This window comes from Martes martes (assembly GCF_963455335.1).
Source record: "Martes martes genome assembly, chromosome: 8".
NCBI lineage: Eukaryota > Metazoa > Chordata > Mammalia > Carnivora > Mustelidae > Martes > Martes martes.
This window is the reverse complement of record NC_137895.1, coordinates 74,164,845-74,185,962: the sequence shown is the minus strand read 5'-3', so window position 1 is coordinate 74,185,962 and position 21,118 is coordinate 74,164,845. Positions and strand designations below refer to the sequence as shown.

Genomic DNA, 21,118 nt, shown 5'->3' with positions numbered 1-21,118 from the left:
CTAATCAATGAACATTTTTTTCAGCACCAGTGACGTTCTAAACACTTAGGAATTCTCACAGGAAAAGAGAGTATATGCACGTAACCACACTGACCTGGTTTACAGCTATAAAGTACTTGAATCTATTATCTTTTAACTAAGGATCTGTCAAGTTTGAAAGAGTAGACCTTGACATGCCAAATACAAAGAAACTATTGTGTTCATTGTACCAATCAGAGTACTGAATGTACTAGCTGAGCATGAGTTTGAAGTAATGTATTTTAATACCCAGTACCAAAGTAGCTTTAAATGTTTAAAAAAATTTTTTTTAATTTGTTTCCTTGTTTCTCATGATGTATTTTTAATTTTTCCCATGAGCATCCTGGATCTATTCCAGGATCAAAATAATACTATTTTTTATTTTGTTTTGTTCTTTTGCATTTAGCTATCAGTTCTCTTTTAAAATTTGTTAACTCTGGAATAATTTGTTATCCAATAACATTTTAAGGAGTGGCAAAATTCCAACTTCATTCTAAAGAAAGAAGTGTGGTGGAAGGCAAGGCAGTAGAGAGTAAACTTTTTGGTCAGCGGCCATCTAGCTCAATCTTCGGGTTGCAGCAAGCAATATTACAGTCATAGGCCTGCACATTGGGGGACAATGAACCCATATCTGCTCCTTGTTAGGCATTCCTAATTTTCTCTTTCATCTCTGCACTAAACCTGATTCTGGAGTGTCAAAAATACCACATCTGCTAATAATGGACCACCATTAACTGACTATTAACTCAAATGACGCAAATAAATTCTATGACCTACCTATAAGGTCTTTCAGTCATTTTGCAAGAATTTATGGCATGTAACTATGTAGCAATATAAAATCAAATTAAAATTAAGTTCAAAATAATAGAGACTATCATAAACTATCCAAAGATTATGCAGCTTCTCAAAGTGTGGTTTTTTCCTTGGCTTCAGCTCCTGCTCAACTCAAGCAGACTGTTAAGGGACTTTGTCTCCACAAAACAAACAAACAAACAACTAAACTAGTAGTTGCCAGAGGGGAAGGGAGGGGAGGGGAGGGCAAATGGGGGAAAAGGGGAAAAAAAATAAGAAACTTTGTCTCATGAATATTTGGTATTCAATAAATCACCATCGTTTTTTGTATTATTTTGAAGGTTAAATCTCATCTATGTACACTTAGAGAACAAGCCTTCAGTGTTCCATGTGTTTTGACTGCCTTTGCATCTCACATGAAAGATTGCTGGCAAATTAGCTTTAAAATAGCCCGCAACAATTAAATTAGCCCTTTATTATCAGGTTAAGTAGTAGATTTCTGTAATACTGGTTACAGCATTATGTTTCACAAAACAAAAAAAGTTAATGCATATCTAAAACTTAAATTGATGCCACCAGTTTTAGTCTTAATTCAACACTGAAGCCACACTTTTTAGAGAACTGTTGGGTAAGCACAGTAAGGTCTTCTGAGTCACTGAAAAATAGTCAAAAATTGATACCTGACCATATTTTAGTCATAATATTTGGAGTTGTTCAAAAAGGAAGATTTTTTTTTTTGCCTAAATTCATTGCATCCACATAATTTCCAACTTAAATTCCTACTTTGCTTGACTTGTAAAGATTATAATGCCATCTAACTTCTCTATCACCCTGGGGTCTCTCCCTCTCCCTGCTTCCCCTTTGCCTCCCTCATCCCTGCTCATCCCGCTACCCTCTCCCCATCTGGCTACTGTTGGCAGCCCTGCAGCCTAATCACTGAGAACTTAGGCTCTGGGACAAACTAACAAGCTTTGCCTCCCTGCTGTGTCACTTCTCTCTATGGCTTTGAGCAAATTAGAAAATCTCTCCAACCTTAATTACCTTATCTGTAAAACAGGGATTTTGAGAAGGCAAAGCTGTAGTTTGTTGAATAGAGTAAATAAGATAAATGCTAAGGAGAGCCCGGCATTCATCAATGCTTACTGTATGTTAGCTGCCAAGAAGTATCACAGAATGCTATCATCAGGATATGGTTTCTGTTGTTGTTGATGTGGCTTACATACTGAACAGGAATAAAGACCTCGGTGTTAAAAAATGGTTATGTCCTATTATTATGGTAGGAGATAGTTTTAGGTGGTATGTTTTTCTATGTAGGGTGGAAAGTTTTGTGCAAGAGTTTATTTAAATCTTACTAGTTACTGTATACTGTGATTCAGTGAGTATATAATTTTTTTATGAAGTATATACTCATAATGTCACACTGCATGCCCCTCATCTGCAACCTAACGTGACTCTTCCTTTTACACCAGGCACTCTTCCTCTTTGTTCCTTTACCAACCTCTACATGTGCTTATTAAGTGCATCTTATCAAACTTCGGGAGCTAAAGATGTTAGATATGCTCCATGTGTCCCTTCAGGTTCACTCTCTGCCATCCTCCTTGCTATCTGGTACCTCAGTTATGTCCACAGACACTGTTCTTGGAGTTCTGGCAAGAGATGTTAGGGCAGGAGGAGAATGTCATTTGGATAAGGATTCTATCATATTTCTCTGAGAGATTGTCTCAGGCTCACAATGTCCTTCATGTGAGGGCAGCCTTTTCTTTTCACCACTTTTTCCTTCTGAGTCCAGGTAGCTGTCCCCCTACCCTTGTCCTTTCAGACCTAAGGGTCATCACAGCCTCCCCTGTTACCAGTGTCCAGTGCTGTACCCTCTTTTGTGGCTTCCCTACCTCTGCTCACATCTCTGTAGATAGTCCATTCATTAAACCCTCTGGAAGTAGCCTCTGTGTGTGCCGTCTCTTTCCTCCTGGATCTCTGACTGACAACCTAAAGGAAAGAAAAGAACAACAAAGAATTCCTGATTGCAAACAACTTAATTTCTTATAACCTTCTTGGACTTTGCCACGTGGCTGATATATTCTGTGTGTTCACTACCTTTAGTCCTTTAAAAGCTTGATTGTAAGACAAAGCCTTCAGCCACAGAAAGTGAGAAAATGGCTAAAATCCTCTAATCTTTATACACAGAGAATTTCAAAGGAACTCCTTAAAATGGAATTTCACATTTCATCACAATTGAAAAAGTCAGAATTTCTGCCTCTTAAAAATCAAGATTTCAGATAGGAATATTACACCATTTATTTAGAGTCATCTGGAAAAGTCTATGTTAATATTACAGGTTTCAAAACATGCTTATGTGCCCAATTTCTTACTTAAAAAATTCAAAATAGAAACACTCATAAAACACTATGCATGTCCCTGGTTTTTAAGTAAAATGTACTGAATAATTTAACCTTTTCTTAAGAGTGGTTATCTTTATGACCATTAGTTAGCATAATAAATTTAAAAGGCAGATTTTTATTTCTGTCCATCGCTCTTCTATTACACTATTTCATCTCCATTAAAAGTATAAATGCTTCTTGAATTCCTTACCTCTCCAATTTGTTGCTTTTAGGTTTCTAATAAAATACCTAAGTTGGGAGAATTATATACAAATAAAATCAATACATTTAAATACTGGCCTGTGATCTTTTTCTCAGAGTAAAATGCATGAGACTTGTAATAGGTCAGAAGTCTTTTCATACTAATTTTAAAATTCTAGAGTATGTTTGGAGTAGGGTTTCAAGAACACTCATGTCCAGATCATGTGGTCATACTGTTTTAGAATTGCTAGAGTGTTCAAATGTTGTCCTTTAATTTTATAGTTTAGAAAATGAAGTCTTAGAATGTTTAAAAAAAAATCATTTATGCTCACCCAGCTGATTAATAGAAGATCCAGAACTAGATTTTAAATCTTTAACTCTTAGTTCAGTGTTCCTTGTCTTAAATTATATTGGAGTGTTACCATGTTTGGAATATACTAATAGGAAATAAAAAGAATTGAAATTTTTTTAACATGGAAGTTCAATTTTCAGCTTACAGGGTTGAATTCTCAAAATACTTACATAATTTGAATTAAAGGAATTTTTAATATACTTATGACAAAAATATGAGTTTAAGGCCTTTAAAATATATAATACTATCAAATCTACCTTGTTAACAACTTGTATCAAAATGCATGGAGAATTAAATAATGACTCTCTTGGCCTTATTTAAAAGAACAGTTGGAATCAGTGTTCAGGAAATTTCTAGGCAATTTTTCCTCTCAGACATAATTAGTGAAAAATCTGTATTTGGGGTATAATTGAATTTTATCATTTGTGTCCCACTGTATTTTAATATTTGGAACTTGCAGCAGATAAGCAGAAGCTCTTTAGCCCCAGGACATGCTAGCAACATCTGTTGCAAATTTTAGGAGTTCAGTATAGTTCTAAAAGTACCATGAGTTAAAGTTGTCCCTTTCTTGCACTTAATTAGTTTATTATTAACATGCTCTTATATAGTGAAGGGAATATGCAGTTGACTTTTAAATGTGAACGTTCAAAATATTCTCCTCCTTCTTTCTAATAGACTGCATTAAAATTTCCTGTAAATTAAGTCACTGATTTTCTAGTTTCTAAAGAATTTTTTCAAAGAAACATAGCACTTCATCTACTAACTTTGAAATCTAAGACCATGAAAACAATTTAAAGTTTCTTGTCCTGACTAGTAAAATTTGAAAACACTGTTTCTGCTGGGGAAAGTCACAGAGGGAAGCAGAAATCTACAGGAACTGAATGAACTGAGTCTAGCTTCATTGGAAACCTGGGTCAGCTCCCTTCTAGTTCCAATACTTTGGGTAAGTTGCTTCACATTTCTGAACTTGTTTCCTCATCCACAAAAAAAAAAAAAAAAAAAAAAAAAAAATGCTTATAATAATATCAACCCCACAGGAATATTTTGAAAATAAAAGGAGATAATAAATGTGAACTTCTTGTAAAAGTTGCCAAGTGTTATTTATCACCAACATGCTATACTCTTGCATACAGCCATTTTTATCTGCTCGATTTCTAATATCCCAGTGTCTTCCATGTTTCAAATTTCTTACCCTAATAATTAAATTTCCTAAATGAATCACCTTGGTATTTTTTAAAAAAATGAATGAGACACTTTTTCTTTACTCTTTTCTTCAATCTTGAACTTGAATAAAATATGACAATGTTATAAGAGACTATGCCGTGTCTTATATTTCATTCAGTCTTTCTATAAATTTAATTCACTAAACCAGAGATCTTACTGACTGAATATCAATTTTATTCATATCTTTGGAGTGCTTTTAAATTTTTAAATGCTCTATGTACAATCTGACACCCTGCGGTTAGTAAAGGGATGCTTTACAAGTACAGGTACTTATCAAATACCAGTCTACAAGAGAGCCAATAACCAGAAGCAGAAGATTATGCCTCAAAGAAAATAGGCTGCAAATATTTAACTACAGTCTAAGTATGCATAGAGTCGCAAGTGTGATATATTGGCCATCCAGATCCAGAGAAAATAATGGATAAAAGAACATTTTGTAGGGGCACCTGGGTGACTCAGTCAGTTGAGTGTCCAGCTCTTGGTTTAGGTTCAGGTCGTGATCTCATGGGTTGTGAGATCAAGCCCCCACAGGGCTCCACACTCAGCAGGGAGTCGGCTTGAAGGATTCTCTCCCTCTGCCCCTGCCCCAACTTGCACACGTGCACACACCTTCTCTCTCTCTCTCTCTCTCAAAGTAAATAAATAAATCTTTTTTAAAGAAGATTCTGTAACAGAGGCTAGTTCCCTGCTCTGCCCACCTACAGAATAGAGATCTTAAACCCATCAATTCAACTAACTCCATTTAGTTCTCCTATTTACCAGGCACTCTTCTGGATGTTTTAGAGCATAATCTGTCCCCAGTGCATAAGGCCTTCTTTATAGAAAAGCGAGGCAGGTAATATTGAAGGGAATATGTAGTGTGTCCAATGAACGAAATGCTATGTGCCGTGGAAAAAGCTTTTAGTTTTACTCTGAGTGACTTGTGAGACCATTGGTGGCTTTTTGATCAGAAGTGACCCACGGTGTCACTTAGCATCGATAAGATCTCTGACTACTATATGGAGGATAGACACTGAGGAGCAGAGGTTGTTTGGTTCATGGCAAATCATGCTTAAAGACTAGATTGTCTTTGCCAGTAATTTGTTTAACATGGGTTCACTCTAGGGATTATAATGTATAATCATATTCCACAAACAAACAGCATACAGGATAATGTCTTTTAGTATGCCAATAAAGAGATACCAAGCCAATAATAGATTAATTACACTATTGTTTCAGGCCAAGAGGAAATGAATGAAATAAAGTCCACATTTAGTTGAGGTATTCCTTTTAACAATTTTGTTCTCGGTAGAGTTGGTCTTTCCAACTGAAATGTGGGTATCAGCTGCTGACCTAGTAGGAGCTGGGAGGGTGTAGCTAGCAGGGGACCACACCAGTACTGCAGACTGCAGATGGGCTGCTCGGAGGGTTATTTACTCGAGGGACACAGCTTGCCTCACTGCCTGGGGTGAGTAGATTTGCCAAGGCAGGAGCACGTGTCCCTTCTTGTCCTGAGACTGCTGCACAGTTCCACAGCACTGCCAAGAGTAGCCTGGCCATGGCAGGGGTAGGTGTTTCAAAATCTACAGACAGCTATTTAGATCAACAAAGAGTACACTTGCCCAGACCAAACACTCTCAAGTTACGGGTCAAATTTTGGCTTTTAAAGTTTTAAGGTCCATCACTTGATGGACACCCTGCCATTACTCTGATATCAATAATGTAATGATCTTCTATTCATGTGCAAGAATTTGGTAAGAAAGTTTTAATATCTAACTGCACAACAATTTCATTGAGATAAGTTATTCAAAACAAGTCCAAGCCACAAACAATGTTGTCCAAAGCAAGCTTCCAAAACATGTTTGTTTGTTTGTTGTTTTTAAGATTTTATTTATTGATGAGAGAGAGAGAGAGCATGAAAGGGGTAGGGTCAGAGGGAGAAGATGACTCCCTGCTGAGCAGGGAGTCTGATGCAGGGCTAGATCTTGGGATTCCAGGATCATGACCTGAGCTGAAGGCAGTCACTTAACCAACTGAGCCACCCAGGTGCCTGAGAACATGGGTTGGAAATCGTAACAAGTCAGTACACAGCAGGGATAAAACTGTATAAAATAATTTAAGGTAGACCCTAAAATGGTGAAGCCAGGTTCATCCAGTCCAAGTGTCTATGTACATCCGTACTGAAAGGGATATTTCTAATGAGGAATTTTACGAAGGTATTTAAAAGCTTCAAATACTCCAAGGAGAGCTGCATAGTGTACTATGCACGTTTCTATGCCACTATCTATAAGCAGTGATTAAGATTTGAGAATCAGTCTCCAGTTCCTCTCACCAAGAAGTTTAAGGTGTCTCTTAATCAGCATTACAGAGGGAAGAGTTCTTATTAAATTTATATCATCTTCTTATGCCCTAGACTGCTCTTATCCCAGTGTCTATACTGGGCTATCTCCTCTGGTTCAGGCTGCTCATTACACCAATAGTTAAGAAATTTGATTTGGTAAGTCCATGAAAGACTGTTCCAAGGCCTCATCTCTTCTCTATGGCTTCAGCATTTTGTCCCTCCTAGTGGCTAAGTCTGAGGCAGTGTTGATAGGATAAAAGCTAAATCATCTGGCAGGCAGAGTTACTTCCCACTGGGATTGGGAGCGGAAAATGGTTCTCCCACTGAGCAGAAACACGGCACTATTAAATAGTGTCACTGGCAATGGTAGCTCTGGGTTGTGACTATTGATCACTTACTGCTCAGTGGGGGTTGTAATCATCCCATCTCCAACACTGCTATGTTCTCTGTCCCCTTTCTGCCTGACTTCAGCAAAGTTTCCCCTGGACTTTGTTCCATGGGCAAGCACAATGCTTAATATCATACACTTACCGGAAAGTGTGTTCTTTCTTTCCTGCAGAAATACAAGCAGGTCCTGCTGAAGGACACCTAGTGAGCAATCTTCTCTGTCTTCAAGTGGAGGTGGTGGGAAAGAATCAATAATGAAAATGTATGTGAAAGTCCAGGAGTCTAAATAGGTGTTGTGTGGTTCCCAGTGTGGGGAACCCTCCTTTGCCCGTTCCTTCCCCCACCCTCATTGAACATAGTGAAATCTGGTTTAATTACAATCACTAGGAGAAGGAGGAAGGGCAGGAAGGAAGTATTGTGTGAAAATTGTGGTTCTTTGAAAGAAAAGGAAGAAAGTGGGCTAGAAACTGGAGAAGATTTTAATGTTAATTACATTTCCTAATTGTATTCTATCAGTACTCCTCCTTTGCCTCCCAGAGACACCATACTGCTTGTTTGGTGTAAATGCCCAGATGTGCAAGGAAAAATGCAACTTGTATACCTTAAGGATACATTTGATTCTGAAATTCCAATACACTGTGTAATTACAGCAAAAATTCGAGATCACACTAGAATACAGGGATCTATGAAGAAATAAAGTTTAGTAAAAACCAAAAGATAAGTATCCTCTTACTTAAGATCCCCAAACCTTTAGTGTATCTTTAGGTGGTTCAAAACTATTACAACTATTATACTCCCAGGTCTGCCATACGTAGACATGCCCTTGCACAGTTCCAGGGGCCTCCACTCAGAGCCCACAATACCCATAAACAGTGTCCTTGCTCACTTGTTCTCTGGTGAGTGAGTAGCCTTCAGCCCCTCAAACAGTAGATGTCCTGCTGCCACTGAAGTCATGACCTGGCCTGATGCTTTTATGATTTATTCATTCGGTACATTTTTTTTTATTGAGCGTCAAACTTATACCAGTCACTGACCCTAGAAAAATTGTTGTAGACAAGAAAAGAAATACTATTTTTGTTCAACATCTACTGTGTCTGACTGGATCCATACTTACATTAGCTTTGTATATCATCCCTTTATAATTTAAATGCAACCCTTCCAGGTAATTATTATAACCATGAAAATGGATCTCATCCTGATTGCAATAAAAATCAGGGCTGATCTACGTATTCCTGAGGAGGGGTCATTTATTATTTTTTTTAATTTGAGATCAAGAGAAAGAACTTGAGAGGGATGGAGGGTCAGAGGGAGAGGGAGAAGCAGACTCCCCATTGAGCAGGCAGCTTGATGTGGGGCTCAGTCCCAGGACCCCAAGATCATGACCTGAGTAGAAGGCAGAAACACTGAACCAACTGAGCCATCCAGGCACTCCAAGGAGGGGTCATTTAGAATAAAGCCAGTGTGTTGCCATTTAAATTATCCTATGTCATTGGTCTCTCTTTGCCTTCTGGTCATGGTTGGACCTTCCATGCTGCATCTCAAGCCTCTTTATATGCTGCCTCCTCTGTTTTTAATTCTCCTTACCTTTAGTCATTCTTCAAAAGTTCAGATTAAAAGTCACCCACCTCTGAAGTCCTCCTGGATTTCATAGAAAGAACCAGATATGTTCCTTATCTAGTATGGTCTTTCCCCATGTATCCCCAACCAGATCAACCCTGACCTTGTTCTTAAACTTGAAACTGAGCTATCAGCACCAGTTGATCTTTTATGGTCTTTCTAATGAGGCTCTGCTTGTTCTATACCAAGCAAGGGTTAAAAGGGCCTATCCATATATTCCTGAACATGCTTGAACTATATATACTATTTAGTACTCATTTTACCAGTGCTTAAAATTACAAAATTTTAGAGCTGGAAAATAAATTAGTTCATCTCTTTGGACACCCTCATGTTATACCAAAGAAACTGAGGTCAAGTGAGGTTAAGTGGATTGTCCAAGGTTAAATTCCATGATTTTCTCTGGTGGAGGGATGATGTGAGTCAGAGAGAAATAGATGCTTTATAGTAGTTCGAACGCAGTAGACCCACTCTGGGTCTGCAGTGCACTGTAGCTTCGTTTTGTGAGCAGGCAAATGAAAGACTAGTAATTTAATGAAGATGCTCATTTGATCCAGTAACACATTGTTTAACAGTGTGAGGAAAACTATCCGTTTTACCAACCAGGAAATGTGGAAGGCAGGCAGCATTTAGGGTGCTAAGTGGATGTGATGACTGCTGTCACCATGGTAACAAATTGCTTGTTTAAAGGTTTTTTTAAGTCTTAATGATTCTTACTTTCTAATATATCTCTGAATTCAAACCCTTCTTCAGCCAACACCTTCACATAACCTGTTTAATGGCCCCTCCTTTTTTTTTTTTTTTTTTAGAGATTTATTTATTTATTCGAGAGAGAGAGAAAGAGTTGGGGAAGGGTAGAGGGAGAGAGAGTCGTAAGTAGACTCCATGCTGAGTGCAGAGCCTGACTCTGAGATCTAAGGACGCTGAGATCACAAACTGAGCTGAAACCAAGTGTCCAACGCTCAACCAAATGTGTCACCTAGGTGCCCCAGCCTCCCCTTTTTTCATCCTAATCTAGCCTACTCAGAACAAAGAAGTATTTTCCAAGTATCATTTTCATTACCAACTAATACATGGGAGATATAAGATTTTAACTCTGGCTTTTCTGATCTGGGAACCTACATGCCCTTTCATTCTGCCAAGCTCCCACTCTTTTCTATTACCAATACTTTTAGATCCCTATTACCTATAGGAGTCACAGAATGAACTACACAGAGCCTTAACTCCTCCCACATGTCACCAAACTCCTTATTTCTCAACATAAACTGCCACTTGTATTTGTAAATATTGATCATAGTACTCACATACAATATTATTCCTTCTCTTCTCTGCCAGTCCCATGTCTTTCGGCTCTCAAACCCTAATGTGATGTTTACTGCCCTCCAGGAGTTCTTCCCTTGGTTAGAACATGCTGTAGTTATCAAGCCTTCAGTCTGCTTCCTCTCCAGCTCTGTACTCAGTTGCTATAATTTGATCTTACTATTAGCTCAGTCCTGAAATAGAATGTGCAATGCAACTACCTATATATCAACTTATCTTTCCAATGACTTTTATTTTTATCTTGGAGAGATGGTACATGGAAAAATCTTTATAGCTTTGACTAGATTTATGAGGTTAACTACTGCCAAGTATTAGAAAATGATCTTTATATACCCAGCTCTATGTCTGTGGAACCTGCGTGAAGAAATCAAATATACAGTCCCTGACCCAGTCTCAGTGTTAACCTTTATCAGAAGCCTGTCTCTGCAAATATTCCACCAAATAGATCAGTGTGTATGAGAATAATCTTTGTACCTGAAAGAAATTTTATAGAACACTATATGCTAGACTTAAAGCAGGGTTTCAAGTGATTATTTGCCCAAAGATACAATGTTTTTTCCAAGGTTAATATGGGAAGTTCATGTTTATGTAGAATTGAAATAAATGAAGTCATCCATAATTAAACTTCAGAAACACAAAGCCTTTCTCATTTTAAGAAACTAAAACCCAAAATTACCAATTCAAACATTTTAAGGATTTTGGATAAAAATAATTCCCCCAAAATAGTGTACACTTATCTACTTTCTTAAACAGAACATACAGAATATTTTTTCTAAGCTTAATAACTCAAAAGCTATCATTTTGAACATTAATTACTGTTGAAGCCTATAGTAAAATGCTGTTTTTAAGTCAGTGAGATATTATTAGTATCAGTTCCCCTTGATACAAAAGGATTCCAGATTGTTATCCTTTTTCAAACATTTGCTTTTTTCTTGTATGAGTAGTGTCTTTCCAGCTATCATTTATTGCTGCCAGACAGACTACTGGTTAGTTTCCCCATTTCCACATTCTACTTGTGAGTTTTGACCTGCTGGAGACTGATATATCAAGTAAACATTCTTGTTAGGGTTTTGTCTAAAAAAATAGGAAATGGGTACGTGAATAAGTAAATAGTAAATGAGTAAGAAATGAGGTAGTTTCCTTGTTTAATAGAATTTCATCATATAACTTTGTGCAGAGACATTTTAACTTATTTTCTGCTTCTTTGCTCTGCAGGAGGGGGTTCAGACTGTTGGGACTGAGTATCGCCTTATAAAAGGCGGTGATCTCGGGCAGATAAGAGGTGGCAATTAAAACTCAACCCACTCCTTGGTGCTGCGCCATCAACACAGGGACAGACTCAGTGGGGTTACCAAGAATTAGTACACACTAGCTCACAGAACCGTAGCCAAAATCTGGAGTTCCGCTGTTAAATTTGTTATAGGACCTTTTTAAAGGTTATACAGCCATTTATCTTCATTAAGTTCATGTCTCATAATCATCTCTTAGATTGCTTCCAGATTAAAAAGTTATAGAATATTGGTATTTACCTTAGAGAGTATTCTGCCCTTTTCAGAGTGTATGCAATTTCAGTTCTTTCACATTCACACTCCTGAAGGAAAAAATCGAGTCTAATGAAGGATATAACTTTTATGCAGTTATTATGCACGCAGAATACACATTAATCTTTACCACCCAGTTCATTCCAGTTTCATTAAAGCTCCTGACCTCATGGAGTTCACATATATAAGGAGAATTCTTACTACTAAAATAGGCAAAAAGCCAGCTATCCTGTCATACATACAGAGGGGCCTGGGAATGTTCTTTAATCATGCTCTTTGCTTTCAATTTATTTAGGCTAGTGCTTTGGTCAGATCCCCAGTTTAACTTCTTTATGTTTACCAGTACTTGTTAATAACAGATAGTCAAAATTATGCTGCAGCTGGAAAGGACCTTTGAGAGATGGGACCAAATATGGTAAACTTTCTTTGTTTCAACCAGTAAACATGTGATATATCTAGAGAAGTAGAAAAATTAATTCCACAGATTGTTTCATGTGTAAAAGTAAAACCATATCAATCACACACATAAAAATGTGTTTTACTTACTAGTCCCTTTACATGTCTCTATGTACTTTTGTCCATATGTGGTACATTCCCTCTTGGACTCTAAGCGTTTCATCTCTGAGATCATGTCCCTTATTTCCTCCCTAGCTTCTCCATTGCCATCCCCACCATTTCTTGGTAGAACTTGATACTTGCTCTCTACATTCATAAAGGGATCCCTTTATTTTTTCACCAGCTGGTGACAAAATATGCCTACTTTTATTGATAGTTCCTGGAAGGAGAAATATACAGTGAGAGAAAGGGAGGAGTGGTGGGTGCCAGATAGAAAACTTCAGAGAAAACTCCATTGACGAAGCCTAAAGAAACACTGGGAAAGAGATAAAAAGAGAAACTGGAAGAGAATCATCAGATAAAATAGGATCCAGACTTATTTAATTAGCCTTTTTTAGCCTACTCTTTTCCTTCTCAACTGAGATTTTCAAGGACAGAATCATGCCACATCTATCTTGGTATGTGTGGCTCCTACCAGCACACCTAGCAAATAATACTTAGTAATTGCTTGGTGGTAAAAAATAATAATAATAATAATAATAATAATTAATTAATTAATCCTCAGTAGGAGGTTGTACTCTTTCTGTTTTTTCTCAAGCCTCTCCCGTTGGATCTTGCTCACTATTTTGGGTTTGCAGCAATCCAACAGCCCAGAAGAAACCCAGTTGGATATATCTTTGTTTTAAAACATTTTTTGCTAAAGTTCTTAAAAAGTAATAACTGCTTTCCTTAATTAATTTTTTTTCATTTATCTAGTACTTACTGAGCACTCGATCTGTATAAGGTACTGCTCGTGTGATGGCAATACAGCTGTGAATAAAACAGCATCCTTCATCGTATGCCAGACATTGTGTTAAATGCCTTGGACTCTATTTACATTATCTCATTTAATGATTAAAACCATGGTTCAGTGGGTATTTTCCTCCATTTGAAAATGAATTTCAGAGAGTCAAAGCTTAATTAAATTTCCTAGGATCTCACAGCTAGGAAGGAGAAAGAAAGTAGGAGTCAGACACAGTTTAATTGGGTCTAAAGTTTATGTTCTTAATTAGCAGATTCTACTACTTCTAGCCCATGAATAAAGAAATAGGAATTACATAAATCAGAATCTAAGCTGTGAGGATAAGTCCAATAAATGTTAATAGTTTGTCATGAAGAATTTTGAGGAACTTAATTCTATGGGCCTGAGTACATAGCAACTTATTTCCTGCCAAATTAAATCTCCCACATATTGTCTTACCAGGAATTATTTGATTAAATCCTGTAAACAGCTCTTTGAGAAGCATCCTAAATATGCATTGTTCATACTCATTTTCATTTGTTCACCATCTGTGCAGCTATGAGGAGGAAATAAGCTATGGAAGAGTACTATGGACAGTTCAAATTCATGTTTGATACAAAGTGGGTCAGTTTTTGTCCATCTGAACTAATAATCTTTTCATTCCTTCAAAAAGATTCGCTGAGAGCCTGCCATGTACCAGGCACTTCAGTAGGATGTAGTAATAAAAAGATAAGAACTCTGCTGTCCTAGACCTTATATATGGAAATCAGGGGAACAAAAAAATAAAAGATTATTACTGATGATTATAAGTGCTATGAAAAAAAAAATGTGAAGGATTTCTTCAGTACGTGAGCACAGGATAGGAAGGGGGAATGTCTCACTGAGGGGATATTTTTTGAACTGAGTCTTGCATAGCGAGAAAGACGTATGAGAAAAAAAAATGCACCAGGCAAAAGCAGGAACAAAATGCATTTGTTTGAGTAACAGAAAAAGAGAGAAAAAAAAAAGGCTTTTGAGTCTATATCAGAGTAAGACAAGAAGAGAGGCAAGAAATAAAGTTAGAATGACAGGTACGATCCCGATCACACGGGGCCTTATATGTGTGACCTTGTGATGCACTGTCCAAATCAAAGACATATTTAAGAACTGCCGGAGATGTTCTTACTAATTACACCAGGAAAATGGGTATACACCCAGAATTTCTCAGATATACCAAGATTTATAGTTACCCCACTAATATGCAGGAGTTTGAATTTTATTCCAGTATAAATGTGAGCCCTTACATGGGTTTAAGCAGGAGAGTGAAATAACTTGATTTGCATTTCATAAGGGATCACATTGACTGCTTCTGAGATAGATCAGTTTTAGAGACTCATAATGTAATCCTGAGAGGAAGTGATACTGGCTTGAATGGTATTGATAGAGCTGAAAAGGAAGTCACTAACTTGGGATCTATTTTGCAGACAGAGTGGACAAGGCAAGGGTTAGAAGTGTAGGGGTGAGGGAAGAGAAGAATAAAAGCGACTGCTGGGCTCTGGCTCCAGCCTCTGGGTGAATGATGGCATCCTTTGCTGGGTTTTGGAAAGACTGACAGAGGAATTGGTTCCAGAAGATGAATGGGAATGAGTGGAATCAGCAGTCTGGCTTTGACTATATTAAGTTTGAGATTCCTATTAAAAACACAAGTGGAGATGTCAAATGAGCAGGTGGAATATACTCTATTTTCTTACTCTGTTTAGAACAGCTTTCTTGCAATATTATCTGCATCCTTAATAAAACAATTTACAATGACATTCACATATCCTGTTGAAGTGATTTTTCACTTAACCTCTTTGATTGTATCTTGTTTTCAGTATCTGGTGTTTGAAATTGATAACATTACCAATTGCCATTCTAGGAAAGTATAGATCTGGGTGAAATCATGTTCTCCCTTTGTTACTTGCCAACTGCTGGACGTATGACATTGACCGTCATCAAGTGCAGAAATCTGAAGGCTATGGATATCACTGGCTCATCAGGTATGTACACAATTGGCTAGTGGGTCAAGTACAGTCCAAATAAAAATATTTCATGTATCCAAAATGATCCATGGCTATTGAATTATTTTTTTTAAATATTTTATTTATTTATTTGACAGACAGAGATCACAAGTAGAGAGGTAGGCAGAGAGAGAGGAGGAAGCAGGCTCCCTGCTGAGCAGAGAGCCCGATGCAGGGCTTGATCCCAGGACCCTGGGATCGTGACCTGAGCCGAAGGCAGAGGCTTTAACCCACTGAGCCACCCAGGCGCCCCATGGCTATTGAATTATTAAGTTCAGTTGTCGATAGAGGATTATTATACAAGTGGAAAAAGAGATTGTCAAACAAAGTACTCCAAATCACCTCTTGTATTTACATTATCATTACAAAGATTTTTAGAAGATGTTATCAAATAGATTGACTATGAAATTTGGTTTTTTATTTTTCTTTCTTTCTCTACTGACTTAGTTCTCAAAAATTAATAATTTACCAATTACTGCCCTACTTCTAACTAGTCAGTTGCTTATAAAAGAAGATTCTTGATCTCAAGCCTGCATTACCCTACAAGTATGAAAACACATGTAGACTGACTTTATCTCCCTTACCTGATCTGCAGAGAAATAACAAGTTTCCAAGACCATCATTTGCATTTGCATTCTTACCACCTTTCAAAATAAAAATTTGGGCAAGTGTAGGGACTGAAAGAAATTATAAAGTAAAGGAATGTTGAAGTTTCTTAAAGATGTTCTTGGAGGAAATTTCTCTTTCTGTGCTAATTTTGATAAAAAGGTAAAGAGCCTCATCATGCTCCTTTACCTTTTCCTTTATATCACTACAGTCTGGAGGGTTATGTATTAGCTTCATTATGTGAACTCTGGCACAGCTCTGTAGAAGAAAAAATGATGAGGATAGAGGAGGGAAGTCAGTAAGCTTTTGTCGAATTAAACAAATAAGAAATGGTAATGGAGACACAGGAAAGGATGACATGGGGAAGGAATCTATAACTGTGGTTCTTCAGAACAAAGAAATAAACTAAATTTGCATTACAAAGAGCACAAGGGAACTCTAAGTTCTAGTGTAGAAAGAGCTCCGGATATGCTAAGTAAATTTTTAAAAAGTGAGGTACAAAAATAAATATGGGTATCATGTGCCTTTCTGTGTAAGAATGGGGAGTGTTACAGTATATATTTATGTTGTTAATATTTGCAAAAAGAAATACCAGAGTTACACAGGAAAACTAAGGGGTGGAGAGAGAGGTATGGGAACAGATGGGAGGGAGCCTTCTCATTATAGGTTGTTCTCAATTATCTTCACTTTTGAACTATTCTGTGAATAATTTTTTCACTTTTTAAAAATTTGCAATACATCATTGATAGTTAAAGGTAGGAAGAAAGTAAATTCCACATTTATTTTGGTGAAAAAGTCTTGGGTCAGTAAATGTTGAAGAATTTAAACAGTGTACCCTGCAAATTATTGTTTATCCTACTCTTTCCACCATATATCAAAAGAGATCAAATTTTGAGACATGCAGACAGCATCAAGCAGTAATTAAGTACAAGAGTACTTTTTGTTTATATGAAGTTTTCATCGGAGGAGTGCATGCTCTGAGAACACCACCTCATTAATTCTTACAAGAGGTTTTCAAGAGGTTTGTGAATCAACTAAGGAACCAGTAAATTATCCTTGTCACTAGTGGAGAAATGTCATGATGGGGGTGCCAGAGGATAAAGCATGCCCTATTCCCATTGTTAATGAGAGATCTAGGCCTGGGGCCTCATACAGAAAAGAGTATCACAGAAGTGAATTTCTTCCTTGGAACATATTTCCTATTATTAAAAAATTGAGAAGTAAATGGCAAACGGCCATTGAACATTGCCATTTAACTTTGTCTTCCTTTACATATCCTATTTCTACACAGAAAATATATTTTTGCTTCTTGATGAAAATGCTTATGAAATACACAGATACATTATTCTAGTGCCTAAAAGACATAAATTCAAGTAAATTTATACTGTCATGATTTGGGCTTATTCCAAGGGAATGAGATTTACTACGTCATTGGTGAAAAGATGGAGAAAGATGTAGTGGTGCTACTGTTGGAGGGCCACCAGAATAAAGGGGGAAAAATAAATAAACATAGAGCAGATACTGATTAACCAACTAGCATCCTCATTCCAATGCCGACACCCATTCTCAAAGCCATGCCTCCTTCTTGTAAACAGGTACAAAAGTAAGGCTTTTATAGAAACGTTCATATCATACTGCATAATTTTCTGTAATACTGTAACAGTTTTCCTACTCAAGGTGGGAGAAGTAAAAACAGAGATCAGTCAACTGGGGGCAGAACTTGTTAACATTTATTTGACCCCTTTGGCCCATAAAAATATACCCCCACTATTTTTTTCCCTTTTAAGTCAGCATCATTTAGACAATGTCATCTCAAGAACCTTCCTTGAGAACATCTTTAAACCAAATGATATCTTTTTTATTGTATACTATTGTATACAATTAAACACAATATATTTAATATATTTGTAGTGATCATTTATTTCTTCTGCCTGAGCCCCTTATCAAGTACCAACACTATGACACTAAAATGAAACTTCTTATTTTAGCACCTTTCCAACAATTGAGGAAAATTCTAACTTCTACTCATTGTGCTTATACACACACACACACACACACACACACACACACACACATATGACTAGATACAATGTTACTGTTTCACAAATTTTAGTAGTCTTATCTAAATCATTTTGAAGGAAATGAACTTATATATATATTATATATATATATTATATATATATAACTTATATATAATTATAAATTATAATTTATAATTATATATTATAATTTATAATTATACATTTATAATTTATAATTATAAATGTATAATTTATAATTAAGGCAATTATACTTACTTGTTAGGATTATATTCCCTAGAAATCACTTTTTCTTTTTTTAAGATTTTATTTATTTATTTGACAGACAGAGACATAAAGAGAGGGACCACAAGCAGGGAGAGTGGGGGAGGGAGAAGCAGGCTTCCCACTGAATGGTAGCTCCTGCAGGGCTAGATCCCAGAACCCTGGAATCATGACCTGAGCCGAATGCAGATGGTTAGCGACTGAGCCACCCAGGTGCCCTAGAAATCACTTTTAACAAAATGTGTCCTCAAATAGCTGTGACTAGAAGACATATTATAGTTCTGGACTGGCTCTTGATAGATGAGTAGGTTTTCTCTGTTGTATTAAAAACAGATAAAGTTAATGATTTTTTGGCTCATTCAAGATAAATTCTTACATTGAAAAGAAAGTGTTGGTCTATTGACTCTAAATGAGTCATTTGAATTTAAAACTGATAATACTAAAAGGCTTAATATGCCATTTTTCTTATTTAGTAACAGTTAACTACAGTTTTATTTATACTTTGTACTACTACCTTCGTTTTAATGAAATTACCTTACCATCCTTAGATCCTTATGTCAAAGTGTCTCTGATGTGTGAGGGTCGAAGACTAAAAAAGAGGAAAACAACTACAAAGAAAAATACTCTAAACCCTGTGTACAATGAGGCCATTATTTTTGATATCCCTCCGGAGAATGTGGACCAGGTCAGCCTCTCCATCGCGGTCATGGATTATGATAGGTACGTACACGTATTTCTCACTCACTGAAGAGGCATATGCAGAGCAAATTCAACTTTCCAGGTTACTTACTGCTCCAACAGTTTCAATTTGAAATGGAAGAGGAAAAAATTATTCATTCAAAATTCATTTTTCCCATGTTATAATATTTCTTTTTTTCTTTTCCATAAGAAGTCATTCTTAAGTTGAAGGACAGGACACCAGGGGCTGGTGAAAGAGTCATCCAGAAGTCATATGGAATCCATTACAGAAAGCACTACTGTGACATCTCTTTACAGTAACAACAGAAATTACATCAATGGAGTCTGTTTTCCCAACTAGGCTGGAATATGCATATCCTTACCCTAGCTCTATCATTAACTGGCTGTGTGAAAGGGCAAGTTTTTGTGATCTCTTTGGGATTCACTTTTCCCATTTGTAAAACATTAGCCTAATACAGAGCCATTAACAGTGAGTATTAAGAGTGGAAGGTGAATAATGGCCATAGGGACACAGCCTTGACGCTTTCACATCAATCTTAAAATGTGCTTTGTGGGTTATTCTTTCAGCTCAATTTTTAAGTCAATTCTTTCATAAAATAAATTACAAACTCCCAAGTGCAGCTCTGCTCTTTCTTCCTGCTTCAGCTCCAGCTTTGCTCTCACACACTTGCTTTGTCTGAAATGTCATCCTGCTCTGTGTATCTCATTCCACCCAGGCTTCTGCTCAAGTCACCCCTTCTGTGTCTTTCTCAGCATCCCAACCTCTTCTTCCTCTGAACTCATGTCCCACTAAAGGTTCATATCTCTTATTTGGCCCTTGCTATATACTTCTTCGTATTGTTTTGCTTTTCATATTTATAAACCTTTTGGAAAGGAATACTACATGTTTAACCTACAAAATTAGCATATAGACAGTGTCCTGTTATGTTTATTTTGTTCTAATGTACTCAAAAGGAGTGCTCCATTTTATAGTATCATGAAAATAGTAGTAACAGGACCCTATAAGCTAGAGAAATTAATATGATATCCTCTGGCTCAGAGTTAGCAAATGAAGCACTAAAAAGTAAAATGATTTTTACCATCTATTTGCAATTAGTTTATATCACACTTTAGGGGAAAAAAGAGCTGTCACTATTTAGAGAGAGAAAAGTCTTGAATTAGTCAAAAAACTCAAAAATTGTCACAGTGTTTTCATCAGAAACCCCTGTTCTACTTTCCAAAAAATTATTCCTGTTGCTTTTCACAGTGATTGCAGGTAGATAAAACAAAGTATTAGTCATGCAGACAATTTTAGGGAAATAGATCTTGACAATATATAGAAGAGAAAGATTTAAAAAATTATTCCTAAAAATATGCTTGTTTGGGAAACTTCATATGGAAGAAACATGATAGTTAACATTCAAATCTACATCAATGACAGGAAGAAAATAAAGAAATGTCCTAAGATCATCTCAAAAGTCTCCTTAGTGATGTCTATCAAAAGAACCCTATATTATGGACATTGCGGGGGGGGTGGGTGCTGTGGTGAATGCTACGAACTGTGTAAACCTGGCGATTCACAGACCTGTACCCCTGGGGCTAAAAATACATTATATGTTTATAAAAAAATAAAAAATAAAAATAAAAATAAAATTTTTTAAAGAACCCTATAGAAATATCTTTAAATTACATTCCACTCTTGAGAAGCAACTTATCACATGCACACTTGAGTCAACTGTCTGGATTCAGATCCTGCCTCTGTCTCTTACTGTGTACTACCGGGTCCCTTAACTTCTGGGTATTTAGTTTCTTTTTCCATAAAATGAGATGATGATAATGATACTCACGATCATAGTGTGAGAATTAAGTGACTCAGAACATTTACATTACTTATAAGTATATGGCTCATAATAAGCTCTCAAAAATATTTAGTATCATTGTTATTTTGATTTGTTGCTGTGAAAACAGGAGTAGAAAATAGGAATGTTGTGTACTACACTCCGGTACTC

The 21,118-nt window shown here is 36.6% G+C and overlaps 1 protein-coding gene across 1 annotated transcript in view; it reads left to right on the top strand.

The window, feature by feature from the left end:
• SYT10 (synaptotagmin 10) overlaps positions 1-21,118 on the top strand; it is a gene marked incomplete at both ends in the record, with an annotated part of 63,932 nt that overhangs the window by 39,294 nt on the left and 3,520 nt on the right. The window contains 2 exons of the mRNA XM_080812471.1: positions 15,381-15,501; positions 18,980-19,151. Of these exons, the coding sequence (XP_080668597.1) occupies positions 15,381-15,501; positions 18,980-19,151 (293 nt within the window). The remainder of the gene's footprint in view (positions 1-15,380; positions 15,502-18,979; positions 19,152-21,118) is intronic.